The sequence below is a fragment of the Natator depressus genome, chromosome 4 (assembly GCF_965152275.1).
Source record: "Natator depressus isolate rNatDep1 chromosome 4, rNatDep2.hap1, whole genome shotgun sequence".
Classification (NCBI taxonomy): Eukaryota; Metazoa; Chordata; order Testudines; family Cheloniidae; genus Natator; species Natator depressus.
This window is the reverse complement of record NC_134237.1, coordinates 34,827,916-34,854,109: the sequence shown is the minus strand read 5'-3', so window position 1 is coordinate 34,854,109 and position 26,194 is coordinate 34,827,916. Positions and strand designations below refer to the sequence as shown.

Genomic DNA, 26,194 nt, shown 5'->3' with positions numbered 1-26,194 from the left:
AATTAGTAGTCACAATAGTGCTGCCCTAGAAGTAATATGAGTGATTTCTACCTTCCAACTCTACTAAATCCACTAGAAATTCCTCTTCAAAAACATGCCCCACCCCATAATCCAAGGCTCCTAGCAGTTTTGGTGCCTGATTGCAAAAAGGCAAAAAGGGATGTTCTGAGTATTTCTCCCATGGGTCAACACGATGCTTTAGGCCTCATTTTAATGATATTTTTAAAAAGGTGTCTCTTCCATCATTCACTTCCCTTTGCTATTCTCAAAACCCTGCACCACAGTGAGCCTCTCCCATTCTGTGGGCTGCATGAGGCTTCCTCCAAAGTCAGTCAACGCCACTCTAATTAGCAAGAGCCACATGAAGGTGCCTCCTTGCCCCCTTTTCCCAATGACTGAGCATAACGCTCCTGCTGCACTTTCATATCTGTTTCTTTCTGGTTCTGCACTTCTATGCTATGATTAGTTTGCAATCATATTACACAGCTACTTTACCAGGAATTGATTCTACAATGTTTCAACAAGAACCATGATCCACTGGAGAAAAGGAAGAATGGGAGGATGATGCGCCAGGAGAAGCTGCAGGAGGAATCTTTTCCTGATTTGTTAAACTTGCAGATTCTCAGACGTCACTTAGGCTCGAGAAACTTACTGTGCTAACTAACATTTCTTCCCCTGGCACGACTGTAAAACACCCTGAATTCACATACAGTCTTCTCAATTGTTTATCCAACATACATACCATGCTATTTAGACTGATTTTTCAACATTTAATTCCAATTGAGCCTGGATCATTCTAGGCTAAATTGTTAGCGTGCCTGTTGGGATAGAGGGGCTAGCATAAATGGTGCCAGTGTTCTTTCCACCACACGGTATATGTATCAGGAACCAGGCTATTCCAGCAACTGCATCAGCTGGTGAACCCCTGATAGTTCTGACTCCATTTTTGCTAAGGGCAATCTGTGGCTTCAGTCCCTTTGAGAACACTGAGTGAAGGCAGCCATTTTGAAAGAGGGGAGTTTCTCTGAAGAACATTGTTCCTCAGATAAGTCTTCACTTACGAAGCACATTGGAAGAGGAGTATTAATTCTAAACATTTATTTTAGAAAAATAAATAAAAAATAAAAACCCTACCCACTGTACTAAATTTACTCAAGAATAACCTGTCAATTTTTGTGCAGACAGACAATGCCTGAACTGAGATCATTTGGGACACAAAAAACAAAAATAAAAAAAACAATTAAGTACATTTCTTAAAAGACCCATTTAAAGTTAACACTAACCCATACATTAACCAACCAATTTACTTGTAAATTCTTAGAAAATTCATTCTGTGCCCAAAGAGCTAATGCTGTAATTTTGGAGAGGATACAATATATTCTTCCAGTGTTGCCAACTCTTTTTATCTGAGCACTAGATGCATGATAATTGGGGTTTATTTTAGAGCTCCAGCTCCTGGAGTTCACTGAGTATGTGAGAATTTCAGCTTTCATTTTAAAAGAAAAAAAAAATTATTAACCCTCACAATTTTTGAGAAAAGCCTGAAAATGTAAACCACAAAGGCCCCAGTCAAAGGGCAAATAAAAAAAAAATCCTTTAAATTGATTATTTCTTAAAAATCTCATGAATTTTGAGCCAGGCTCCTAATTTTGTGGGGCCTAACTCACGATTCTGAACACTTGGGGCTGGCAATACCGCTCTTCATATTTAACCTGAACCTATGCTTTAAGTGCAAAACTCAGCTCAGCATTTACTATGGAGCTGCAACTAGTGTATCCATAATGAAGAATCATATCACTGCTCTGGAATTTTATCAGTTGGTTTAAAACTCTACAGAAAACTCTACCATTCTCTATTCAATTCCACAGGAAGGTTCTGCTGTTACAACACTTATCTTGTGCAGCAAATGCTGAGCATGTAAAATGGCACTCACTAGAGGCTGCTCTGCTTTTGCTGACCTTGTGCATTTGTAGATCTCAGCTGAGCACCAAAAATGAACTTTGTCATTCTACAGCTTCTGACAATGTGGAAAGAGGCAGAGTATTCTAGACAAATGTGTGATGTATAATGTATTTAAGTCTTATTTTAAAGAATACCCTCACCACTGGAACTTACTGGCAGTATCAACAGAGAGGCTAAAGACTGACTAAGAAACTAAACTATTGCTACCTCCAGGTCTCAGTGATGCTATGGCCCTTTTTCTGTGGCAGAACCCCACTACAGATCCCTTCTTGATGCTGACTGCAGTAGCACCCATTCTGTCAAAGCAGGAAGTAGAATGCCTGAGCGGCTCCCACAATGTAGCCAAATCAGGGGAGAGATCAAAGGATTGGGGAAGAATTCCTTACTAGGTACAAGTTTATGGTAGCAGGGTCAGCTCATACCCTATACAACCTAACAAATATCTGCTCCTTCTAGCTCACAGCCTCCCTACAAATGTCTTGCTGTCCCAGACCTGTGTGATTGAACTTGTCACATAAGGCACCCTAACACTTTGTTCTTTTTTAGGGAGGGAGGACAGAGGAGAATCAGGAAGAAAGAGCAGAAAGTGAGAAGGAAGAGAGGTGAGATGAGCTAGAGGAGGACAAAAGGAAGAGAACAGGGATGGGGGAAGGATGGGGGGAAGGTGACACAGCTAGGAGAACCGGTGAGACAGTGAGAGGAAGCAGAGAATGGCAGGTAGGGGAGACAGGGCAAGTAAGAGGAGAAAGGGGGAAAAGACAAGAAGGAAATGAGAGAAAAGAGAAGTCAGGGAGGGAAGGACAGATGAGAAACAAGACAGGCCTGGAGCAGGAATGGAGGCAGAACACAGGAAAGAGAGAGAGAGAGAGAAAAGAGAAGATGGGGGAGCGAGAGAGAGAGAGATGGGGAAAGCCCATCTTGCCAGAAACAGCTCTCCTTGTCAGTCATGCACGCAAGCTCAAGAAGACTGATTCAGGCACCAAGCAGTGCAGAAGTGAGAGGGAAGAATCCTATCCCCCAAGTAAAGGCAGGAGGACTGAAGAGGGAAGTAAAACAAGGAGAGTCACATTTTGTTCTTGCATTGAAATGCCTCCCAAATACTTCAGGTTTTAGAGCGGTTCTGGAGACTCTCTCCAGAACTGGGATTCAAAACTTTCAGCAAATTCATCTCCTTCCTATGCATCTCTTCTTCCTTCCTCCCCACTTCCCTCTCCTCTTCCATTTAGAATCAGCTGTGTGTCTTGTCTGATATTTGGATCATAAGCTCTTAGGGGGCAGGGATCAAGTCTTATTAGCACACTTTGGCTGCTGCAAAATAAATAAATAAGGGATATACAGTACTAGTTTCTGGCTGTAAATTATTATTAGGGCTTTGCTGCCTTCCCTAGTGAGCTCTAAGCAACCTCCAGTTCACAATCATCACCCCTAGACACTCCAGTCCACTATCATCACCCCCAGATATTTCAGAAGGGAGGTTTACAGCTCTTGTAATTCAAAAATTCTAATTCATACGTTCAAAAAATTATAGCTACCCCACTATCAGGTTTGAGGTACAGCAGCAGGGCAATGCTAGGGGAAGATGGCATAATATTTGCTTTTGATGCTGCTTCTGTCTTTGGATACACAGAGGAGTTTGGAGGAGATTGTTGAGGACACAAAGAAGAGTTAGGCAACTAATTCCCCTGTATGCCTTTGGAAACCTCACCCTCAGTCTCCAAGGTTGCCCAGCACTTTAGACCCTGATCCTGCAAACACACACGAGTAGTCTCATTGAACTCAATGGGACTACTCGTGTGCATAAAGTTACTCACGTCTGTAAATGTTTTCAGGATCAAGTGTTCACAAGACCTTAACGAGCACTAAAAGTCTTTTAAAAAAGAACAAAACAAAGGCTTGATTTACACTACAACTCTGGTAACATAACCCAACATTGCCACCTACTGGTTAATACCTTAACCTGCCTGAACGGGGCTATGTGAACATACCCAAGCGATTAAAGTGGAAATACATCTGGAATCAGTAAAGTTGCATACAATTTGTTTTCAGATGACTTCCCATACCAGAAGCAATAAAGACTAGAATTAGATCAAGTAGTAGAAAGCGAGATAATTTTGGGCAGGTATCTTCTTTTCTAAGAAGATACGAAAATTGTAATTCAATTTATAGTACTTTATATTCACAGATGTAGGCTGTCTATGATTCCTTGGTATCATCTAGCCACCAGTATACAGATATTCACAAGTCTGGCTATTGTGCCCCCAAAGCTCCCAGTTACTCTTTATCTCATCATTGTTATCACCCAATCTTCAGTGGATTCTTGTGGAATTCATGGCAATGAGAGTTACTGAAGAAATTCAGCTACAAGGTTCCCAAACAGACAATAATAATCCCCTATTAAAGAAAAGGATGCAATGCAATAGTACTCAAAGATACTGTTAGCAGGGGAGGACAATGTGAACTATAGGTCTAGTCTATCTCTAATAATTATAGAAGTGTATGTATGTATGGGACCTTTAAAAGTCATCAAGTCCAGCCTTCTGCGCTGAGGCAGTTATGATTCTGTATTCCACTCTTTATGGTCATTTAATTAATGGCACAGAAAAATCATCTAATTTGGGGATATTACTCAAGCAATTTTAAGGCTAATCAAACAAAGGATGTTGTCAAGGAGTTTAAGACCAAAGGGTGATGTAAGTTCAAATTTTTATATAATATCACGATGACTGTGGTATTATACAGATCGTAAATAGCTATTGGAAATGCAATCCATCACACTATATATTCGTTTTCTACGTAATATTAAAGTAATAATATCCTTTAATAAAAGGAATTCTATTTTTAAGACATTAAAATAAGCTCACTCGGTGGGTTGGGGTGGCTATCTAGCGGTTGATCCTGCAAACACAAGCACATGCATAACTTTAATCAGGTGAGTACTCCTAACAGAAGCTAATGGGTCTTCTCATATAAGTAAAGTTAGTATGTATGTGTGTTTGTAGGACAGGCTCTACAGATGCAAGGGGAGAAAAATTTAAGGTGTTCTCAGTCTCCGACTCCCAGATGCTCTGTCTGAAGGGGAATAATGTAGGACATGCGTCTTTGAGGGTTGGAGGAAGTGAAAGGGAGTGCAGGAATACTTGGCTTCTGAAATATGTTAGTGGAGCCAACCCCATACAGCTCACATACTGATCACATTTTTCATAGGTTTTCTGCAAAAGTCTAGGTAGTCTTTATTTTATATATTTAAGGCACATAATGTTAAGCCCTTTAATGTTCATTTCTGTCCTCCTGTGCTGAGAGCTCAGCTTTCCAGAATAATGGTCTCTCTTTACATTTACCCTTTTTACGCTGCACTTAAATCTGGTGTGGGCATTCTACAAGGTGGATTCTGAGTAAAAGGAGTCACTACAGTCAATTATTCTAAATTAGTACTCAAATGCTCAGACCACCTACAAATTAATGGCTATTTTAATAGTGGTCAGAAAGCTAACACACACATTCAAAGTGGTCAACTAAATAGTTCCTGCAAAATGAGTGCTTATATGCACAGTTACTCATTTGTGCAAGGAAACACCCACTCTGTCCACATAGAAGCTGTGCTTGTAAATTCTGCATTTGCAGCTTAGATAGCCAGGTTTCAAAGTTAGTCCCTTGGGAATCAAACAAAGGAAGAAGACATAGAGTGAAATCCTGGCTCCACTGAAGTCAATGGGAGTTTTGCTGCTGGCTTCATGGGGCCAGGATTTCACCTCAAAAATTAATTTATTTTAATAACTGAGGAATATAGGAATTGCCCTTTCGGCCCAGACTAGTGGTCCATCTAGGCTAGTATCTTGTTTCTGATAGTGGCCAGAACCAGCTGCTCCAAAGGAAGAGTCAAGAATGCAAAGTAAGAAATTATGGAATAACCTACCCAAAGTGGTTGATTCTTCCTAAACCCTGTCAGTTAGTGGCTGGCAGTATGTTAAATTTACATAATCAGGTTTAAGTGTTGTCTAATTCAATTTCTTTATTCATCAAACAAATCAAAATTTTGTTTGCTTTGAAACAAAACCCTACATCTAAACGCTCTTCTAAAATCATTTAATGTGATCTATGATTTCTTTCTCCACCAAAGACAAAGCAAATTTATTGCATTTACAGGTTATTCTGCATGAAAGTAAATTGATTTCAAGAGTACTTAAAAACTTACCTATCTTCTGCGAGGTTCAAAAGTTTATGCTGGAGAACTTCCCAGGCAAAAAAAGATAGCTTATGCTAATTATTTAATGTTTCTGTCTAGAAAGAAAAACCTATAAAAATTCTTGCTTGCACAGTGTGCATTTCTTAACAGACCATCTAAAGGTCAAACCTTATTTGCCTTATTCATGGGAATAGTTCCCCTGAATCAAATAGGTACCACATATATGAGCAAGGTGAGGAAGTTTAGGCCTTTAACAGTAGTAAATAATATTTGGCAGTAAAATACTACGGGTGGGATACCCAAGGGACTTAGGGGATGCAACACAACGCCTAACTTTTAAGCACCCAGAAAAAAATCAGACAAACCACACTGTGATCCACAAAGTCAAGTTAGGAACCTGGACAGTGACTGGGCAGAAATAGATGCCTATAAATGCCAGCCACAAAAGCCAGTATGCTAGGCAGCTTGTTGTCTAAGCTAGCCAGTGGGAGACGTTGACCAGAAGAGTGTGTGCTAAGCCCCACCCGTCTCTCAGGGGTAGGCACTGTGACGTTGCACTCCATATTTTTATAAAAATATGTTTATAAGTGTGGATATGATGTAACTAGAATATGCTTTATGCAAAAGGTCTCTTGTAAGGTATAATTACAAATCTTATAATCTACTGAGTGTGGTCATCCTATTTGTATGAATGTATTATTCTTGTATCTAAGACTAGGTTCTGTTGTAATGATGCAAAGTGTGGGCCATTAATGGTGGTTTGGAATCTTGATGGCTCCCATTAACCAGGACAATTGGTTGTAAATGGCTCTGTTTACTTGTAAGACTTCCTGTATATGTGTGTGCCAGAGAGCGGGTAATAAAGTCTCACAGGACATGTGATTATGTCACCTGAACTGGAATCCATCTTTAACCTGGTGCTTTTCCATTTAGAAGGAGGGGTAGGAACCCAGAGAGAGACAAAGGATTCCTGCCTTGTGCCAAAGCTATTAAAGGCGGTGGAACAGAACAAAAGGAATCCCCTGCTTTTCACCTAAGATGCCTGCTGAAACTAACAAGGTCTGTACAAGGAGAAAGGATTGGACCCAGACTAGGAAGGAGTCTAGTCTGTGAAAGAAGGTTATTGGAACATCTCTAAGGGTGAGATTTACCTGTATTCAGTTTCTTAATGTATTAGACTTAGACTTGCGTGTTTTGTTTTATTTGGCTTGGTAACTTACTTTGTTCTGTCTGTTATTACTTGAAACCACTTAAATCCTACTTTTTTTACTTAATAAAATCACTTTTGTTTATTAATTAACCCAGAGTAAGTGATTAATAGCTGGGGGAGCAAACAGCTGTGCATCTCTCTCTATCAGTGTTATAGAGGGTGAAAAATTTATGAGTTTACCCTGCATAAGCTTTATGCAGAGTAAAACGGATTTATTTGGGGTTTGAGTCCCATTGCGAGCTGAGTGTCTGGGTGTGGAAAACAGGAGCACTTCTTAAGCGGTTTTCAGTTAAGTCTGCAGCTTTGGGGGCATGGTTCAGATGCTGGGTCTGTGTTGCAGCAGACTAGCATGTCCAGCTCAACAAAGCAGGATTCTGGAGGCCCAAACTGGCAGAGAAAACAGGCTCAGAGGTAGTCTCAGCACATCATGTGACAGTCCTAAGGGGGTCTCTGTGACCGAACCTGTCAGGAGACAGAAAAGTGCCTATTATCAGCTTAGTGATCCACAAATGGGAACCTTCCACCTGGAGTGAGGAGGCTTAGGCACCTATGCTGCTTTCTGAGGAGATGAGTTAGTGTCAGGATCCTGGTTGCAAGGTGTGGGTCAAGGCTAGAAGTTGCAGTCTGTGCTGGTGTCATGCCAAAGGGCTGGGCTGTAGTCAGTAATCCTCGGTTTACTCCATTGTGGGATTTTTTGAACCTTCCTGTGAAGCTACAGGAGCTGGCCATTGTGAGGATACTGTAACAGACCATTAATCTGATCTGGTATGGCAATATTTTTATACCGAAAAGCAATTTAAATGAATCCGGGGGCTACACAAGGAAAGCAGTGACAGCTAAAGCCATCAAGTAAAATAGTATTGTCTAATATTTGATTTCCTTGAGTTCCAGGTGGCGTTTTACAAAAAGAAAGTTACTGTGTGCCTGGTAAACAGTGAGATACAGAAGGAGATAGCAGACAATTGTGAGTGTAATTACTCTCTTCCTACTACGTGTCTTTCATTGTTTGCTTTTAAGATGGCTGCTAAATTATTTCATGGGAATATTTAAACTGCCTCAACTGCAGGTACATCATTAAAAAAAAAACCAGCTATTTGTTTAGAAATCTCCTCCATGCCATATATAGCAGTAAATATTTCCCCCCAAAAGCTGGAATTTTCCATGGGAAACTCCCCTCCCCCAAATCTAATTTACAATGAAGGACCAGCGAGACAGTCCCAGCCCCACTCCCTTATGCCAAAAATCCTTCTTTGTGCGAAATTAAGGTTGAGAATATAAATACTAAAAAGTCAGGAGAGTCTCACTTCTGTGCGTAACACCAATCTTAACCTGCCCCATCCGACTTCCACTGAGTCGGAGTCTCATTTATCAGTGTGAGTGAGGAATAAGCCCTGTTATTAATGCTCAGTTAAGACAATAGTTTCCTACATCTCAAAGCCAACCCATCTTATTAAATCTCTCAAAAAGATATCATCAATTAGGAGTGCACATGGTACTGGAGAAACAAGGAAGAAAACTCAGTCCTTGCTCAAGCGGTTGAACCAGCTAAATCCAAACCTTTATTTTCTTAGGCACACTAATTACACTTCAGGGGTCGGGCTTCACCTCTAGTTCAGTTTGCTCTCCGTTCACCACACAAACGTGGTCGCTGGTGCAGCCAGTATTCGCTTGCAGGAGTATAATGACATTTTGAAAGTGTATGAACTTTGCACCCACTCGCTGAATTAAGTTAAATCTGAAGGAGAACTGGAGATTAGTCAGTCTTCAGTGGTGTCAGGTCTGAGGTGGTTGCATGCTTACCTACCTGCCAGCAGAAATATAGGCAGCCAGGGAATTCTACCTATGAAAAAGTGGGCATCTTGGGAGGTTTGGCACCTACAGAATTACACAGCAACTGCTTGGGGGTTTTGAGACTATGGTGCCTAAGTGCCAGTTGGGCGCCCAGGTCCCCATTGTGAGTCCAACCCTTATTTTCTATGTGGAGAAGCCACTAGACATGCCTCGTTGCAATTATTATTGTAAGCGAGTGTTGCAAAATACAGATGTTCGAGAAGGGAAGTTACTCTTTTGAAATAATGAGGAGACAAGACATTACTTACCCTAGTAATTTTTTGTTTAGCAAAACCATATCAGTATTAGTGCCCTCACTTTAAAATGATATCATGGACACAGAAAGGGTTCAAAGAAAAGGCAACCAGACCGAATAAGGGATTTGAAAATAAGATCATGAGGAAAAGTTAAGGGAGTTTAACTTGCTTAGCCTCAAGAGATAAAGTACGGGTGTGGACATCACTGGGAAGATGTAGGGATGCCATGTTCAGGGGCTCCATCTTTAGTAGCCAATAGGAAAGAGGGCTGGTGCACATGGTGTAGCAATACGCACTAGAAAGATGTGAATTTTAATATACACTAATGTGTTTTGCACACCCTGGCCCATACAGATCCTGTTGGCACGCACTAGAAGTCCCCTAGTGCATGCAGCAGGTTCTACATAGGCCAGTTAACGTGCACTACATTGGTGTGCCTTAGAATTCACATCCTTGTAGTGCACACTGCTGCACCATTTAGACAAGCCCATAGGAATCTGATAAATGTGAGCCTCTCTTCCTGCCTGATTTGAGTGGTGGAAGTGAGAAGCAGCTCTCTCTCCTGGTTATCCTCTCCCATGCTAGCCCCTCTTGCTACTGCAAGAAGGTGATAGGTCTTCTAGTCCTTCCCTAAACTCTGCATGTACCTTGATTATAATTCTCTCTCTCTACACTGGATTTATCTTCCATTAAGGAAAACGCATTTTCAGATCTAAAGAAGTTGATAGTGACTGTGTAACATCTGTGGTACCAAAATTGTGGCTATGACTACACTAGGCTATGACTGCACCGAACAGCTGTGCCACTGTAAGTTCTTTACATGCTGTAATCCAGTGAAGCTCTCCCATTGACTTAATTAATCCACCCCCAACAAGCAGTGGTAGAGAGCTTCTTCCGCTGACATAGCACTGTCCCCACTGGCACCTAGGTCAGTGTAATTTATGTTACTTGGGAGGGTAGGGTGGCCCCAAGCGACAGTTATACCGACATAAATGGTAGGATAGAGACAGCCTGTGTTTTTTTTCCCAATGTAGCTGGAGGATCTGTGGCAAAGATAAGCATGTTTTGTTGATCTGAATAAACAAGGCTGAGCAGTCACCTAATATCTGCTTTTGAGCAACGGGCTATTCCCAAATAACAAAATGAACATTCTGTATATATAACCTGTGCCCAATACGAATACATACCCGTGCAGATAGTTATTCAGATTTCATATAACTAAATGCAAATGTATTATTTCTAAGAATAAAAGTTAACAGTACAGTAGAGGTGACAATTGTTGATAATGGGTGGGGGCAAAATTTTGAACCCATTCCCTGCAAAAAAAAAAAAAAAAAAAAACTGTATAAACCCTGACAGAAATCTGCAGGGCACGTGACCCCCCTCCCCATGCATCACCTATAGAATACAGGTTACTTTGTCCAGTGATATTAGCAATACTGTCCTCAAAGCAAATGATCAGGCATGTCCCAGAACTTCTTTTTAATGAGGGCCCTTTTCTGCAAATAACTTCAGAATTTGCCACTGACTTCAATGGGTGCAGGACTGAGTTCCTACAGCATCCTAAGCTGCTAAATTCCTTGACAGAATAGTTCTGGTCACTGCTTAGTTTGCATCAGGCTGAGTCCCGGCACCTCTATGCTTAGCAGTTCATAGCGCTGCCACCTCTGGGCTTGCCGCATCAGTTATGAATGTAAAAAAAATTGCTTGAATCCCAGCGCTCCTTTCATTAGCACTCGTTCAGTAATGTGTTCTCTGTGGACCCAAAATTACTGGCAAGGATCACAGAAAATCTATGTCAGGTCCCACTATGTTAATATGACAGTTCAAGGATAATTAACAGAAGATATCATACATTTATATCTTTCATTCTATAACACCCAGTCTGAATCAAATAAACTTTGTCTTTGGTCCATTACTCAAAATTACTTTTCTGATCTAATGTGCTGCTGTTTTCATCCATATCCAGCATAAAACAAATCTTGAGTGTGTGGTTTCCTTCAGAGTTCCTACTATTAAGATATTTTGTATCAGTAGCACCTTAAGGCCCCAACTAAGATCAGGGCCCCAAACACATATTAGAAAAAGTCCCTGTCCCAACACCTTAGTTTACATAGACAAGGCAGATAGAAGGCGTGTGGGGAAACAGAAGCACAGAAAATGAAGTGACTTGTCCAAGGTGACACACCTGGTCAGTGGCTATGCTGGTCACAGAAGTCAGATCATCTGACTCCCAGTCCAGTACCCTAACCACTAGGCTACACTGTCTAGCTTTCCAAAATTTTGCCATTCAACATTTATTTGCAGTCCCACTTTTCAGCGAAGGAAAGTCTGAAGCTACAGAGATCCAGCAGCAAAGTTAATATGAGAAAGAAATGCACCCTAATAATCCAGGCAACTGTATTACTGCAGTAAATGCTAACGACGCTATCCTAAAAGCATGGCTTTTTAAAGAGAGAGAGAGAGAGAAACCCATTCCTTGGGCAATAGCAACTGGGCCTGACTCTCCTCTCACTTACATCAGTGTAAATTGGGAGTAACTTCACTAGAGGCAGTGGAGTTCCACCAGTGTAAAATTGGTGTGGAGCAGGAGGAGAGGAGAATCAGACCCAGTTGCTATTGTCCAAGGAATGGGTTTCTCTCTCTCTCTCTCTCTCTCTCTTTAAAAAGCCATAACCTGGTCATTAAAGATTCTTTAACCTCATATTAACTATAACTTTCCTAGAAAAATCCTCCTACACCCAAGTGCTTATCAAATAATAAGCAGATGAATGGTGGGAAGATAAAAGAGGTTACCCGACTGATGATAGCATGTAATCTGATTCAGGAAGACAATCATTCCTTATCATCATCAAACATCACAGAGTTCTTGTAAGTTAGTTCTGTTTCAGGAAATGAGAGGCAGGCAAGAGACATGAAAAACAGCACAGACAATAAGAGCACATAAAAGTTGCACAACTGTGGGTTTTCCAATCACAGCAACCTCCGCCATCAGTCTGTCACAAGATACTTTTTGACAGAAAAACACACCCACACAAGACTGTTGCACTAAAAAGACATTCTGGGATATGTATGACAGAGATGATTTTCCTTCACTTTGTTACCAGTATATCCTTTTGAGGATTATCACATTAAAAGCAATAGCACTAAGATCTAAAATTCTCTCTGAAGTAAGGCTTTTTTTAAAAAACAAAAAAACAAAACAAAAAACTGTACACACCAAATAGTTACATCACAAGAATCATTTTAAATGAGCACAAGCAACATATCTAGCCAAATGTACCTAAAGCAATTAAGCACTTTCGTATACAAAAGGAAGTAATATACTGTATTGTTTAATCATCTGCGGTATGGAATTTGTGTATTTATAGTAATCTAAGCATGTGTTTTATAACATAGTATTTATTCACAAGGAGTCAAATCCTGCAAAATTTATTCAGGCATAACACACATTGATTTCAACGGGAATATTGCAAAAGTATAGATTACAAGATTTGGCACACAGATATCATACTGTCACATACATAGTATGGGAGATGCAGTATTGTCTAACAGTTAAGGCTGGGATTTAAAAGACCTGGAATTTATTTCCTACTCTGCCACTCACTCCGATGAATTGAGCTGTAGCTCACGAAAGCTTATGCTCAAATAAATTTGTTAGTCTCTAAGGTGCCACAAGTACTCCTTTTCTTTTTGCGAATACAGACTAACACGGCTGCTACTCTGAAACCTGTCACTCACTGTGCGATCCTGTGAAAGTAACTTACAGTAACTGACATACAGAGAAGTATCTGTAATTAATACCTGCTCATTTTTTAAGGAACTTGGAAACCATTGGATGAAAGATGCTATAACTGAACTTTTATTATGCAGTAAGTTTGCATCAGGACTCAAAATAAAATATTATTTTTGACTGAACTTGGATTGCCAGCCAAGAAAGGATTTTTCTTCTCTAACAGTCAGTAAAATTTGATCAGACTCAGCATTTGTTTCTTAAAACATAAGAAAAGTTACTTTATTCTCATTGGCAAATACCTTAATTAAGCTGTAAATGTAAAACCAAACAAACCCAACCAAAACAAACCTAAATGTTTCCCTAACAAGCAGAGCCTTTATAATATAAACACCCTGATGCATGGGGGAAATCTTTCTATATAGAGGAATTACAATAAAAATATGTTTTCCTTGATGTAATCACTTTATGATGGAGCATGTGTCTCTGTGGCCAAGACATTGCAGAGGTGACACTGGAGTGTCACCAAAGAACAGTTCAGTTCTGAATACTTTTGATTGTAGGGATTCAATACTGGGCATGTGGGCCAGTGACTAGGATACACTGTTAGGAGCTCAGTTGAAGGTGACCTGAGCACAAGACGACTGGGCTTAGTCTTTAGCTCACAGATTGAATTCTAAAGGACAGCAATACAGCCTGGATCTTGTCTGGAGCCCCAATGAAGTGAAAGCACATTGGAGGAAACCTCATGTGAAGATCTGAGCATGGTGTGATTGCTGAAAGTTACACATAATTAAGGACACAAATATCTATTTGTAAGCTAAGAACTGAAGAGAGTTTCCCTTTTCTGTGTTTAGAACATATTAGGGTAACATTTACAAATTTTATTTATCACATTAATTCCTATGATTCTAATATGTACTGGCATAAATACATCTACTTTATGTTTTACACATTATCAGCTGGGAGCATTGCTTTTATAGTCTAATTTTGTCTATCTTTGAGACAAGCTATTAAAGAAAGAGGCACAACTGAAAAAATTCAGTGACTTAAGCAGACAACCAAATTGGCCATCAGTTATGGTAAAACAACAAATTGAATGTAGAAATCCTCCCAACTCCATGAGTTATGGACAAAGCCAGTCCTTGAGGGAGAAGTTGGAGACAATCCTACAACTACATATAAAGAAAACTGGGTAAGACTCTATACATCTCTCACGTTCCAAGCTCAACTCTGGTGGTTACCAGGGTTTCAGCGGAACTCCTTGTTAGCATTGTTATGAATTAAGAGACACTAAGCACATATAAATGAAAGTGTTTTTGAAAATTGCCATTTGAAATTAATTTTTGCACATTCACTTCCAGTCCCAAGTGGGTTGTTGTTTCCCCCGCCCACTGTAACGTTTAGTACAATTTTCTTTGTCTGTTTTTGAATTATCCCAGGATTTTAAAATGTGATTTCCACATTTTTAAAGACATTGTTCAGTAATTCCTTTGTGATTGGAGATCTCAAAATTAGTTTTGTTTTAAACTTGAAACAGATGTAGTCCAAAGTAGCTTGTGTGCTTTACTAAGTGTGATACTGATTGAAGACTAGGTACTACAAAATGAATGTGGGAAGACTGAAAACGGTACAGAGGGCCTAATTCGGCATTCATCATGCGCTCTACACTCAGACATATGCGTGTGTGTATTTACAGATGCTCTCTTTCTTGTCTTTAAGATCCTGTTGGAGTTGAAAAACACTGTTTAATGCAACAGTAGACTGAGATTCTGAACCTACAGATGTCAAGGAATTCAGATATTTATTACAATGATAACTGTTATTCAGTCATGCTGAACATGTGGTATTTACTATAAGTTCAAAGCTATCACCATAGTGAGTAATACAAAATGCTTCACTTATAAAAGAGGGCATGCAATGATTGTTTGGAAATATAATGTTCATTTTTACTGACTTTTATGGGTGTGATGGGTTCCCCCTGGGGTGCCACTGAGCCCTCTGACCCACCAGTCTGGGCTCCCTCTCACACTGTGCTACTGTGACAAGCTGCAGACCCGCTCCTAATCTTACACTTCCACCGCATTTACACAGGCAGGGATACACCCAGCTGCAGTTACTTGCAGGTTCTGACCAGCTACTGCATGAACCAACAGTAGAGAGGCTACAGCCAAAATAACCAGTTTCCCAGCCTAGGTCCCCAGAGCTGTATCGTCCTGCCCTGGTCTAAATCCCAACCAGTATAAATTTATTATCCAGTTTGCTTCCCCCCGCCCCTCAATGTGAGGAGGAAATGCAACAGCCCCTCTGAGCTAGGAGTCCCAAGCACTTAACTTCAAACTTACTGGTTTAGATTAAAACATAAAATAAATGTATTAACTACAAAAATATAGATTTTAAGTGATTCTAAGTGGTAGCAAACAGATCAAAGCAGATTACTGAGTAAGTAAACAAAAATGCAAACTAAGCTGATCATACTAGATAAACTGCTAATTCATATCCAATCTCTCACCCGCAGAGATGGTACAAGTAGGCTTGCAGATTCTTAAGGGACAAGCTGCACTTGGTTTACTGCTTGGAATCCTCAGGTCTTTCATACACAGGCTAGAAATCCCTTTAGCCTGGGTCCAGCACTTCCCCCAGTTCAGTTTTTGTTCCTTAGGTGTTTCCAGGAATCTTCTTATGTGGGGAGTGAAGAACAGATGATGTCACTCTCTGCCTTAGATACCTTTATTATACGGAGGGAACTGTCCGAAACGCAGCTTGTGGAAAAACACCGACATCCCAAGATGGATCATGTGGCCTGGTTACATGCCCTTGCATACCTTGCTGAGTCATAGCAGCCATTACTTACAGATTGTATGGAGCGTTCACAGGAAGGCTCACCAAGCGATGGATAAGCTTCTCCTGAGGCCTTCTGTTTTCCCTAATGGCTCATTACCCTGAATAGGCCCTTCAGCACCCACTATCTAGACTGAAAGCATCTTGCCTAGTAGGCATCAGCCAGGTATAACTACATTTGAAATACAGACACATAGCTAATATTCATAACTTCAGATACAAAAATGATACATGCATATAAATAGGATAATCCTATTCAGCAAATCATAACTTTTCCAATGACATCTTACATTACCTGTCTTGCATAAAATGCATCATTATACTATGAAGAATATGGAGTGCAGTGTCACAATGGGTTTACGATCTTAACCATAAAGTTTCATGAACAAAGATTCCTCCTTCTCCTCAGTGAGCAGTCTCCTGTCTCACATTGCATTGCTAAATGTACAGGATAATTTAGTTGGGTAGTTCATTTGATGTAACCTACCCAGTTTTCAATTTACTTCCTATTTTAAAATGTAAATGGATAGTTTATTAACACTGACAAGTATTCGGCATACCACATTATAAGCAGATATTTTGTTTGTTTCTAAATAAAGTCTAGTGGGGAAGGGTGGTTAATAACAGGGGAAAAATACACTTGAGAACTAGTGAAGTGTCTTTCAGTGGCTTACATGCAGAGTGGTGTTCAAAAGCAATTAACTGACCATTTGAGTCAGCCTGTTTTGCTGCCTAGAAATATAACTTTAAAACTTTTTATATCTAAAAATGTTTATTTAGAATGGACTACTGAGAGTTGCTTACACAAAAGTCCCATTAATCACCACTAACTTCGGTGAGGGCTGTGAGACAGTAAATCGAGTAAGATTTTGCTCAAAATAAAATAATCAGTGGCACAGAAATCTGATCATGGTAGTGTTAAGAGAACTTTTTTCTTACACTGATAGAATGCAAACATGTAGGATACACCTAGATAAACTCTGTCCCTCATAGCTCCTGTACAAGAACCCAGATAGAAACAAGCTTCTGAATGGAGCTAGAACACTTCCTTTAACTTTAATTAATTAATACATGTCAGGTATGTTGACACCTTCTACAAGACGGGTCAATTTTAATTAATATGATTATATGGACATTGCCTATATGGGAGTGTAGTCTCAGGCAGTACACCTGCCCCGCCTCCCCCATGACAGTTTCTGGGAGCTTTTCACTCATTTTCGTTTTTATTAAAATGTTTCTCAGCTCCTTTGCTGTGTAAAAGGCCACAGCACCAGCAAAGGAAACCGACCGACTGTACGAGTGTACAAAGCAAACGGCAGAGTCCGCCACACACAGAGGGCTGCTAAATGCGCAAAGAAAAAACAGCGACAAGAGAAGAGGGAAATACATTTCTGTAATCCCTTGCAGATCTGGTGATCAGCAGGCGTTATTCCCAACAATCAGATACCCAACAGTCCCAAACCGCCGCCTGGTTTTTAAGTTGCGGCGCCCCTTTAATTATCCGCCTTGCGGACCGCTGTGCTGGGCACTTACATGAGGCTCGCCGAAGAGAAGCCGCCGGTCCAGCGGGTTTGTTTCGGTGGCCGTCCTACGTGAAGCCCTCCTGGGACGGCTGAAGCCGCCGCCCGAGTGCTGCGAACTACAAGTCCCATGGTGCAGCTGCTCCCCCTCCCCCACCCCGGGCAGGCAACGGGAGGGGAGTGCGGGGAAAAGCCTGTCCTCTGCCAGCTCTGCATAAACAGTCTCGTGTTTACGCCGAGCCTGGAGAGGAGCAAGCTCAGGGCGCGGGAGAGGCTCGTTTCGCTCCCGCGACACCCCGCTGGCATCCGCCTGGCTGCGATCTGGGGCCCGCCGGCGGAGGTGAGCGCACAGAGCTGAGCGCTGTTTCTTGCCGCTAGTTCTTTCCCGGGGGGGCAGTTTACAGGGGATGGCGGGGAGCGGTGGGCCGACGTCCGCAGGGGCTGCGCCACGAGCGGGGTGTGTGTGTGGGGCGAAGCAGTGGGGTGGGGCTGATTTGCGGATGCAAAGGGCGGCGTGCCATGACCCGCGCCCGTGGCAGGCAGCCGGCGGTTCGCTACTCGCGCTAGTGGCTGCTCGTCGGAGCGGGGGGCAGCTGGTAACCCCGCCAGGCAGGGGACTTCCCGCGGGCTTGCACGTGGCGTAGCGCAGCTGCCCGCCCCGGCGCGGGGCGCCTTGGCTGTTCTAGGCGAGCCAGACGCTCCAGCGGCGGCGCCAGGCGTGGGCGTGTTTCCCTTTGGATGCGCTGCCAGCAGCTGCTTTTGGGCGAACGAAATCGGCGTCTGGGGTTTTTCAGCTGCGAGGAGGAAAAAGTCCCACCCGCAGGTGGCAGCCAAGGGACCGCGCCGCCGCCTTTCCCCTGCCGCTGCCACTGAGGGGCAGGTTCTTGTTCACAGACAGATGTGCGTGGGGCTGTGCATCCGCTTGCTGCCCTCATCCATTTAGCGTAGCTTCCTTCTTTGCATGGGTGAAGAGATGCCTCCTCCCGGTCTGCGGCGGGATGGAGCTTGGAGGGGCACCTCTGCTGCGACCTGAGGGCGCGTGCCTGCTGCTGCTTGGAGGCAGTGGGAGTTTTGCCATTGTCTTTACTAGGCGCAGGATCAAGCCCTTAATTGTCAGGACCCTGGATGCCTGTACTAGATCTTGCTGCACTGTCAACTCAGTAAATTTACTCTTTTTAAAAAAGAAAAGGAATAAACATAGCAAGATATGGGGGGGGGGAGGTTTTCTTTACTCTAGTCAATTCCCAGGCATTATGGGAAATTCTGCTCTTGGACCTTGTGACAGGTGTTCGACTCACCACCGTGGCACCCCCTGCTGGCCATTAGCTTGGGGTTGCCAGTGTGTCCTCCTCAGGTGGTGTCCTGCCCGTCCTCACTCCACTGTCTCTGCATCCAGGACCTGCGTCGCTCCCTGGACCCGGTCGTCCTCTTCTGGACACAGCCCTCCAGCTCTGCCCCACTCGGTTCTATCCCCTGTTCTAGGGGGCCGACAGTCCTTAGTCCAACTGTTTGCCTCACTGGTGAACTGCAGTCCAGGTTTTAGCTGATTATCTCAGTAGCAAACTTCAGTCCATACGCTGACCATGCCCCTCAGTGGCAAGTGGAGGCAAAGTCGGGGAGGAGGGAGAGAAGATTCAGGCCCACCCGCTACTCTGGGTCCCAACCCAGGGATCCCGTGGCCAGCAGCCATGTGCTATCCCTCCTCCAACTCTGCCATCTCCTTCCCTGCAGTCCCAGTACCTCTGCCTGTGTATCAGGTCCGCCCAGCACTGCTCTGTCCATTGTGCTCCAGTCCTCTAAGCCAGGGGTTCTCAACCTTTTCCTTTCTGTGGCCCCCACAACATGCTATAAAAACACCATGGTCCACCTGTACCACAATAATTGTTTCTCTCTGTATAAAATCTATGGCTGGCGTTAAGGGGTAGGAAGCAGAGCAATTGCCCAGTAGCCCATGCCACAAGGAGCATCGCAAAATTAAGTTGGGCTTCAGCCCCAGGTGCTGGAGCTCAGGCCCCTAGGCTGCAGTCCTCCATGGTGGAGCTTCAGCTTTCTGTCCTGGGCCCTAGTAAGGCTAATGCCAGCTATGCTTGGGAGACCCCCTCAAACCAGCTCTTGGCCCCGCTGGGGGCCCCAGACCACTGTTTGAGAACCTCTGCGCTGAGCAGCTAGTTCTCCTCCCTCAAACTGTAGAGAGTGACTGCCTCTGCTTAGCTCAGCAGCCCCTTCTTATATGGCTGGCCCTGATTAGCTCCTCCAATAAACCTTCCCCTAACTGGCTGACACTACAAGCCTTTTCCTTATTGGCTGCCTCCTATGCGGGCAGGATTGCTTTAACCCCTTATATACCAGTGAGGGGGCAGCTGCCCCATCACAGACCTATAAATTCCCTTCTAATCAATGAGAGTTGCAAGGATGCATTTGAGGGTGGAATGCAGCCGTCTGTCTACACTCATCATTGCAGTATCCAAAGATTTGTCATATAGAATCTGAATTTACAGGGTTTTTTATGGTGGAGAAATTATTTGTTAAATGAGCATGCACAAACATTTATTATGGCCTCTATTAGGAATTGACATCTTCTACGTGGGGAGGATAGACCTGATGGTTTAACCAGTTTGTTCCCTTTCTAAGTTTTATGAGATTTAATGGAGTCAGAATTGCTTTCAAAACAGTTGTATCATTAGTGTTTTCACATTTGTAATCTGGCTTTGTGGGCCTCTTGCTGCTTGTTTTATTTGTCAGTAGAAAAAGTTCGAATATGAGAGAAAAATTTGTTGTTAGAAATTTTCTTTTGTGGGATGGGTGTACGGGCAGCCTAACCCTTCAGCAAAAGATCCACAAATTCCCATGCACGGTGATGTTAACAGTCAGTGCCCCAAGGAAGTTGTGTGGATTTTTTGCTGATGGAGTTGTGCGGAATGTAAGGGGAAGTGAGCTAAGTATGCACATTCCAAATGTGAAATGACACCAAGGGTTCAACAATGTAGTCTTATGTATGTAAAACTCTTGCTAAAGGCTGGGGGCTTTTTGCTTCCTTCAGGACTTGGCCCCAACTGGGCAAGAGTTTAATTAAGTGCATATTTCCATGCAAAATTCAAAATCCGTATCTTAAAAATATATTGTAGCACCATGGAAAAGATTTTGCTCCCATTGCAGCCCTGTCTAATCTACATGCTGTCCACTTACTGAGGTGTAATCCAGTATCTAGGAACTGCCTTCTCTGTTTGAGAGAACTTCCTGACATCCCCTCATGCCACCTTAGGCCTTTAATAGAAGCAAATGGTCATTTGTAAAATTTGACATGCAACATTTTGAACAAAACACACAGGCCTGCATTGGCATGTCACATTCACGACATCTGCAAATTCTTCCGAATACACTTCTCCGCTCTGGTAATTGAAAGACAGTAAGCATTACTGATGCACCTCCAACTGATTTAGGAGTAGACTGATGGAATGTAGAATTTTCCACTTGTAAGTTACAGGTTCAGATCTTTTCCAAGGTCAGGCATGACTGAAAGTTGCTCTTCATAAGCACCAAAATCACTTTAGAAAGAACTATAATTGCATATTGCAGTTTTATAATTTTACTCAAAATCAACTATATTGTTTTCAAGATGGGCTGGGGAAAAGCAGAATTATTTACAGGTGTTATAAACAGCCTAGAAATCATAATCTACTTGAAATTAATTTGTTTCTTAACATTTAGGTTTTGCTTATAATGGCCAGGAAAACCATATAGCACCACTCTAGCAAGTAATGCTTAAGTAGAGTTCACTAGTGTGATTTCCCTGGCCAGATTTATCCAGCACTGAAATGGGAGATGTTCTGTGCCTGAGCTGTTGCTTTGTAAGAAAAAGCATTGTGCCTTGTTTTGAATATCAGTCAAGGAAGGAAAATAATTCCAGAGGTCTCGAGATATTTATATGGTATCTCTAAATACTGGCATCACAGAAAGGTGTCATAGTACCAGTAATCCATTCTTTGTATGTTTATAGATTAAAGTTGTGCTTGGAAAGACAATCGTATGTCAGTCCATATCACAATGATGCGTCATGTAGCAATAAAATACAATAGACTGAACTGTGAACTGCTTTTAGTAATGACTCAGATGAAATGAATAACGTTGATTATGCACCTCATAGTCAAATGTACATATCAGTTAAGTGATGAACTTATTTGGATGTAGAAGAAAATACCGTTTAAACACAGTGCACAATTAGCTTGTGGTACTCTTTGCCACAAGCTATGTGGCCAACAGTTAAATATGACATTTATGTGGACAAGAACATCCAGAATTACAATAGCACAGATTAAAAACAATAACAAGGAGTTTTGAAAGGGATATATCCCCCATATTTCCAGGCATGAGCCAACTGCTAATTAATGGAGTTTAGGAAGAAACTTTCCCTCTGGACAGACTCTTCCATAACTAGTTTTTTTTTGCATCTTCCTCTAACGCAATTAGTGTTGGCCACTGTTAGAGACAGGATACTGGGCTAGATGAACTACTGGTCTGGTGCAGTATGGCAAATCCTGTACCCCATTTTTGTTGGAGAAAGCAGGGGAATTTTCACACACACTTTAAATTCATTTTCGATATCTGTAACGTATTACATACAGCAGCTACTCCTTAATGAGATTTCAGAAGGTAAAGTTTGTGTCAGTGGGTAGTTCTGAAAACTCTAGTGTTCTTCTGAGCTCCTACTTGACTGTTCTACCATGGATAAATATTGACATAGTCATTAGGCCAGAAGGAGAGGGAGAATGACTCTATAGTCCAGGGGTTAGGGAACCCATCCGGGAAGTGCAAGACTGAGGGGTCTGTCCAATCACACTTCCGTTATTTAGCTGGAGTGCCACTGTTTCAAAACAGGAGACCAAGGAAACCCTACACCAGAATGTCCCACAGCGTAGTGATTAGAGAGCTCTGAGACCTCTGTTCAAATCCTCTCCCCACTTTCTGGCAGGAAGAGGGGAATTGAACCTGAGTTTCCCACATCCCAGGCAAGCTGTACTTGTAAAGGGTACTTGTCACATTTCATATTGTCAAAGGAATATAATATAGTGATATAAAATATTCAGAGTAATTAACAAATACCATGTAATAGTTCCAATATGGGTCTACAAAACAAAACAAGTGCTTAGGCTTCCAGTGATGTTTCACCAAAATGTTTCTTCAAAGGTGAATCCATTTAGTAAGACACTTATAATAGGGGCAGAACTAGTTAATATATTGGCATAGTTTCATGCAAAGATCTCAAAACATTTAAAAATATTAAGGACGTTTCATAACAGCCTGTACTTACGGTTGTATGCAGTGTTGTTGTAGACATGTCAGTCCCAGGGTGCTAGAGAGACAAGGTGGGTGAGGGAATATCTTTTATCAGACCAACTTCTGTGTAAGAGCAAAAGTTTGTCTCTCTCATGAACAGAACTTGGTCCGATAAAAGATATTACCTCACTCACCTTGTCTCTGTACTTTTTCTCATTTTACAGATGGGAAACCAAAGCACAGAGAAGCTTTTGATCTGTCCAGAGCCACATAACAAGTCAATGGCAAAACTGGGAATAGAACGATTGTGATTGACCTGGAGTTCTTAACTACCAGTCCCGTGCCCTAGCTGCTAGACTACGTTTACTACCCATGGTTCTCTATAAAACAAGTACACATTAATTGATTAATAGTATGTAAAGTTCTTTAAAATGATGCCGTTCCAGGTGGATTTTTTTGGTATTGCAATAATTCCATGTTTCTTTCTTTCTTGTAGTTCTGAGAAGGATCATCATCATGAGTTCCATGGAAGAAGTGGAAACTGAAGAGACAGTAACTTGTCTCCATATAACTTTGTACCATCCTTGCCAGGAAGAAAAGCAGGTGTTTCGCAGCTTAAAATTCCACAAGCGAGAGCGATGCAGGATAGATGAAGTGGCAAAATTTGGCCGAGATTCTAACATCTGCCATTATAATTTAATGGATACCCGTGTTTCCCGGGTTCAGTTTACCCTGCAGTTTTTCAGGCAACTCAACAGCTCAGAACTTGGTTTTGAGATAAAGAATATGAGCAAAAAGACCAAGCTACTTGTGGACAATGTGGAACTGGACTACCTAAACAAAATTGACCTGCCATGGAAATGCATCATTCGCTTTGGAGACTACCAACTCTTAATGCAAAGACAAGATGGGGAATCAGTGGATTATTTTGAGATTTGCTTTGAGTTGTCCCAAGCTTCACTTTTGCAAGAGAGACACCTGCCTTCACTGCAGCCCATACCCGAGTGTGGTATTTTTCCTTCTTTGGTCTATTCCCAAGGAGTAAAACCAGTAGAGATGGATGAAAATGATTTGTGATAGAAGGGAAAAGGTTGCTTTCAACAGTGTCCAATATCTAATTCAGTATGACTTCAGAGGACCAAATCTTATCTCCTCAGCGGACTGCATTTGTTTTGCTTTCCATAGTTGCCACTGCTGTGTTATGTATTCTTCCCCTCTTGCACACTCTGTTTAAACATATCAGAACTTAGTCATTTACAAATGTCATTAGTCCTGCATCATCTTTATTTAATGTCCATCCTGTCTCCTCCCTGCCACTGTGTTATCACCTTCTATGTTTGTCTGTGGTAAACCCCAATCATAGTTAGTGGATCTTTGCATGGGCATAAAGGCCCATGGTAGCAGATCCAGTTGTAGGATTGGGGCCATAGATCATAAGCTCTTTCAGACAGGGTGTACCTGCCCTATAGTGCCACTATTTGGCCAGGTGTCCTGTAGATGCTCCCTGCCTCACTTTCCCCAAGTGGGCTATCAGTAAGTTAAATGAGGCTTTATTTAGGGAATAGCATCCCTCTGAGGGGGTCTAGTTTATTAACTGGAGCCCCACTGAAAATGCATCCAAACCTTCACCCCCACTGTCTTAGCTAGGAGACAGTCAGTCTTAATTTATCCATCCCACCTGAGTCCACCAGTCCACTCCAGCAGTTCTCTCAGTTCAGGCCTCTTGCCACTATCTGGGAAGAATTTTCTCCAGAGTCAGATGTGTCAGCTGTAGCTCTTCTCTGCAGCAGTATGTAGCTTGACAGCCTACCCTTTAGTTGGGCATTCCCTGTGTCTAGGAGTGCACTTCTAGGCTCCTGGCTCTGGTGAACTTCCTGTCTCTAGAAACCAACTCAGCTGGTAATCCTTTGTCAGGGTCATTAGCTAATTAGTTGTCAACTAGGCACATAGGGATTTCATTACCTCCAGGTGGATTTGAGTTGGCTTGTTCTCCGATTCAGGAGCTGAAAGTGCCAGCCCCAGTAACACAGGGTCTCTCTCTATATATTTCTGTTTAATTATTTCTGTAAAACACAGTGCAAAGTTCTGGCTTTATAAATAAACTACAAATGGCCAGGATTAATATGCAAACTTGTTATATTGCTTTATTAACTTTGATACTGAAGTGCAATCTGTATTCAGACTGAGGTCCATTTTCAACCCTAACTTCTATGTTAGGGTTGAAAATGAAACTCTGAAACTTTTTTATTCATATTTTGTGAAAATAGAGCTATTTAGTTGGTATATTTAGCCTCCTAGATACTAAGTTCAGAAGGGATCATTATGATCATCTAGTCCGACCTCCTGCACAACACAGGCCATAGAATCTCCCCCACCCACTCCTGCGATAAACCTCTCACCTATGTCTGAGCTATTGAAGTCCTCAAATCGTGGTTTAAAGACTTCAAGGAGCAGAGAATCCTCCAGCAAGTGACCCGTGCCCCATGCTACAGAGGAAGGCGAAAAACCTCCAGGGCCTCTTCCAATCTGCCCTGGAGGAAAATTCCTTCCTGACCTCAAATATGGCGATCAGCTGAACCCTGAGCATATGGGCAAGATTCACCAGCCAGATACCCAGGAAAGAATTTTCTGTAGCCCCACAGAAACATAATTTTTCTTCTAATCCTAAAGTGATCAGAATGTGCTATAATAAAAATGCTATTACATCTTCAAAGATGTGAGTGTAAATAAAATAATGTGACTGTCCAGTTGAGGTTTTATTAAAAATGTTTGCACGCCTTATAATATTTTGTCCTCTTGTGTGGTTATATCTTGTAAGCACAAATATATAAGGGAAAATTTTTCTGAGATCTCAAGCTTTACTGGCAATTATTCAGCATCTAAAAAGATGGTGATGAGATCACAGTTGGTGATGAGCATTGCTCCAAAATCATGCTTTCAGAGAAATAGAAGAGTGCCTGAAATAATGCCACCTGGAGACCTACAACAACATTAGCCACATAGCTATGCATTGTTTACCCTCATTTTTAAATTTTAATTCACCCAGAGTGTGTAATCCCCTGCCCAACAGCTGCTTCTCTCTTATCCCACAAACTTCAGGGTTCTGGCTCTACTTAATTCAATTCAGTTCTGCCCCTGAGGGCTGCATCAAGTTTCTCCCCTGCTGTAACAAATTCTGGGTCTCCTCAGGAGCACAGAATTGCCAAAGCACAGGTCTCCCCCAGTCACATCCCAGTCCCCTCCCTCTGTATCCCCAGCATACCCTCATGCCTGGGGATCCTCTGGAGGGGGTACAGAAGCTCCCTACATTGGGTGGCTTTCATGCCTAAGCTGTCCCCCTTCTACACGAGCTTAGCTGGCACAAAGGGACCGCAGGGTAATATT

The 26,194-nt window shown here is 42.1% G+C and overlaps 2 protein-coding genes across 2 annotated transcripts in view; one reads left to right on the top strand and one right to left on the bottom strand.

The window, feature by feature from the left end:
* ALPK1 (alpha kinase 1) overlaps positions 1-17,621 on the bottom strand; it is a 74,635-nt gene extending 57,014 nt beyond the window's left edge. The window contains exon 1 of the mRNA XM_074950010.1: positions 17,550-17,621. The gene's annotated coding sequence lies outside the window, so the exon portion shown is untranslated. The remainder of the gene's footprint in view (positions 1-17,549) is intronic.
* Positions 17,622-17,674: 53 nt separating this feature from the next.
* On the top strand, positions 17,675-25,584 carry TIFA (TRAF interacting protein with forkhead associated domain). Its single transcript, XM_074950009.1, has 2 exons — positions 17,675-17,876; positions 23,307-25,584. Exon 2 carries the CDS (start codon positions 23,327-23,329, stop codon positions 23,885-23,887), a length of 561 nt encoding a protein of 186 aa, XP_074806110.1. The 5' UTR covers positions 17,675-17,876; positions 23,307-23,326; the 3' UTR covers positions 23,888-25,584.
* Positions 25,585-26,194: the final 610 nt, after the last annotated feature.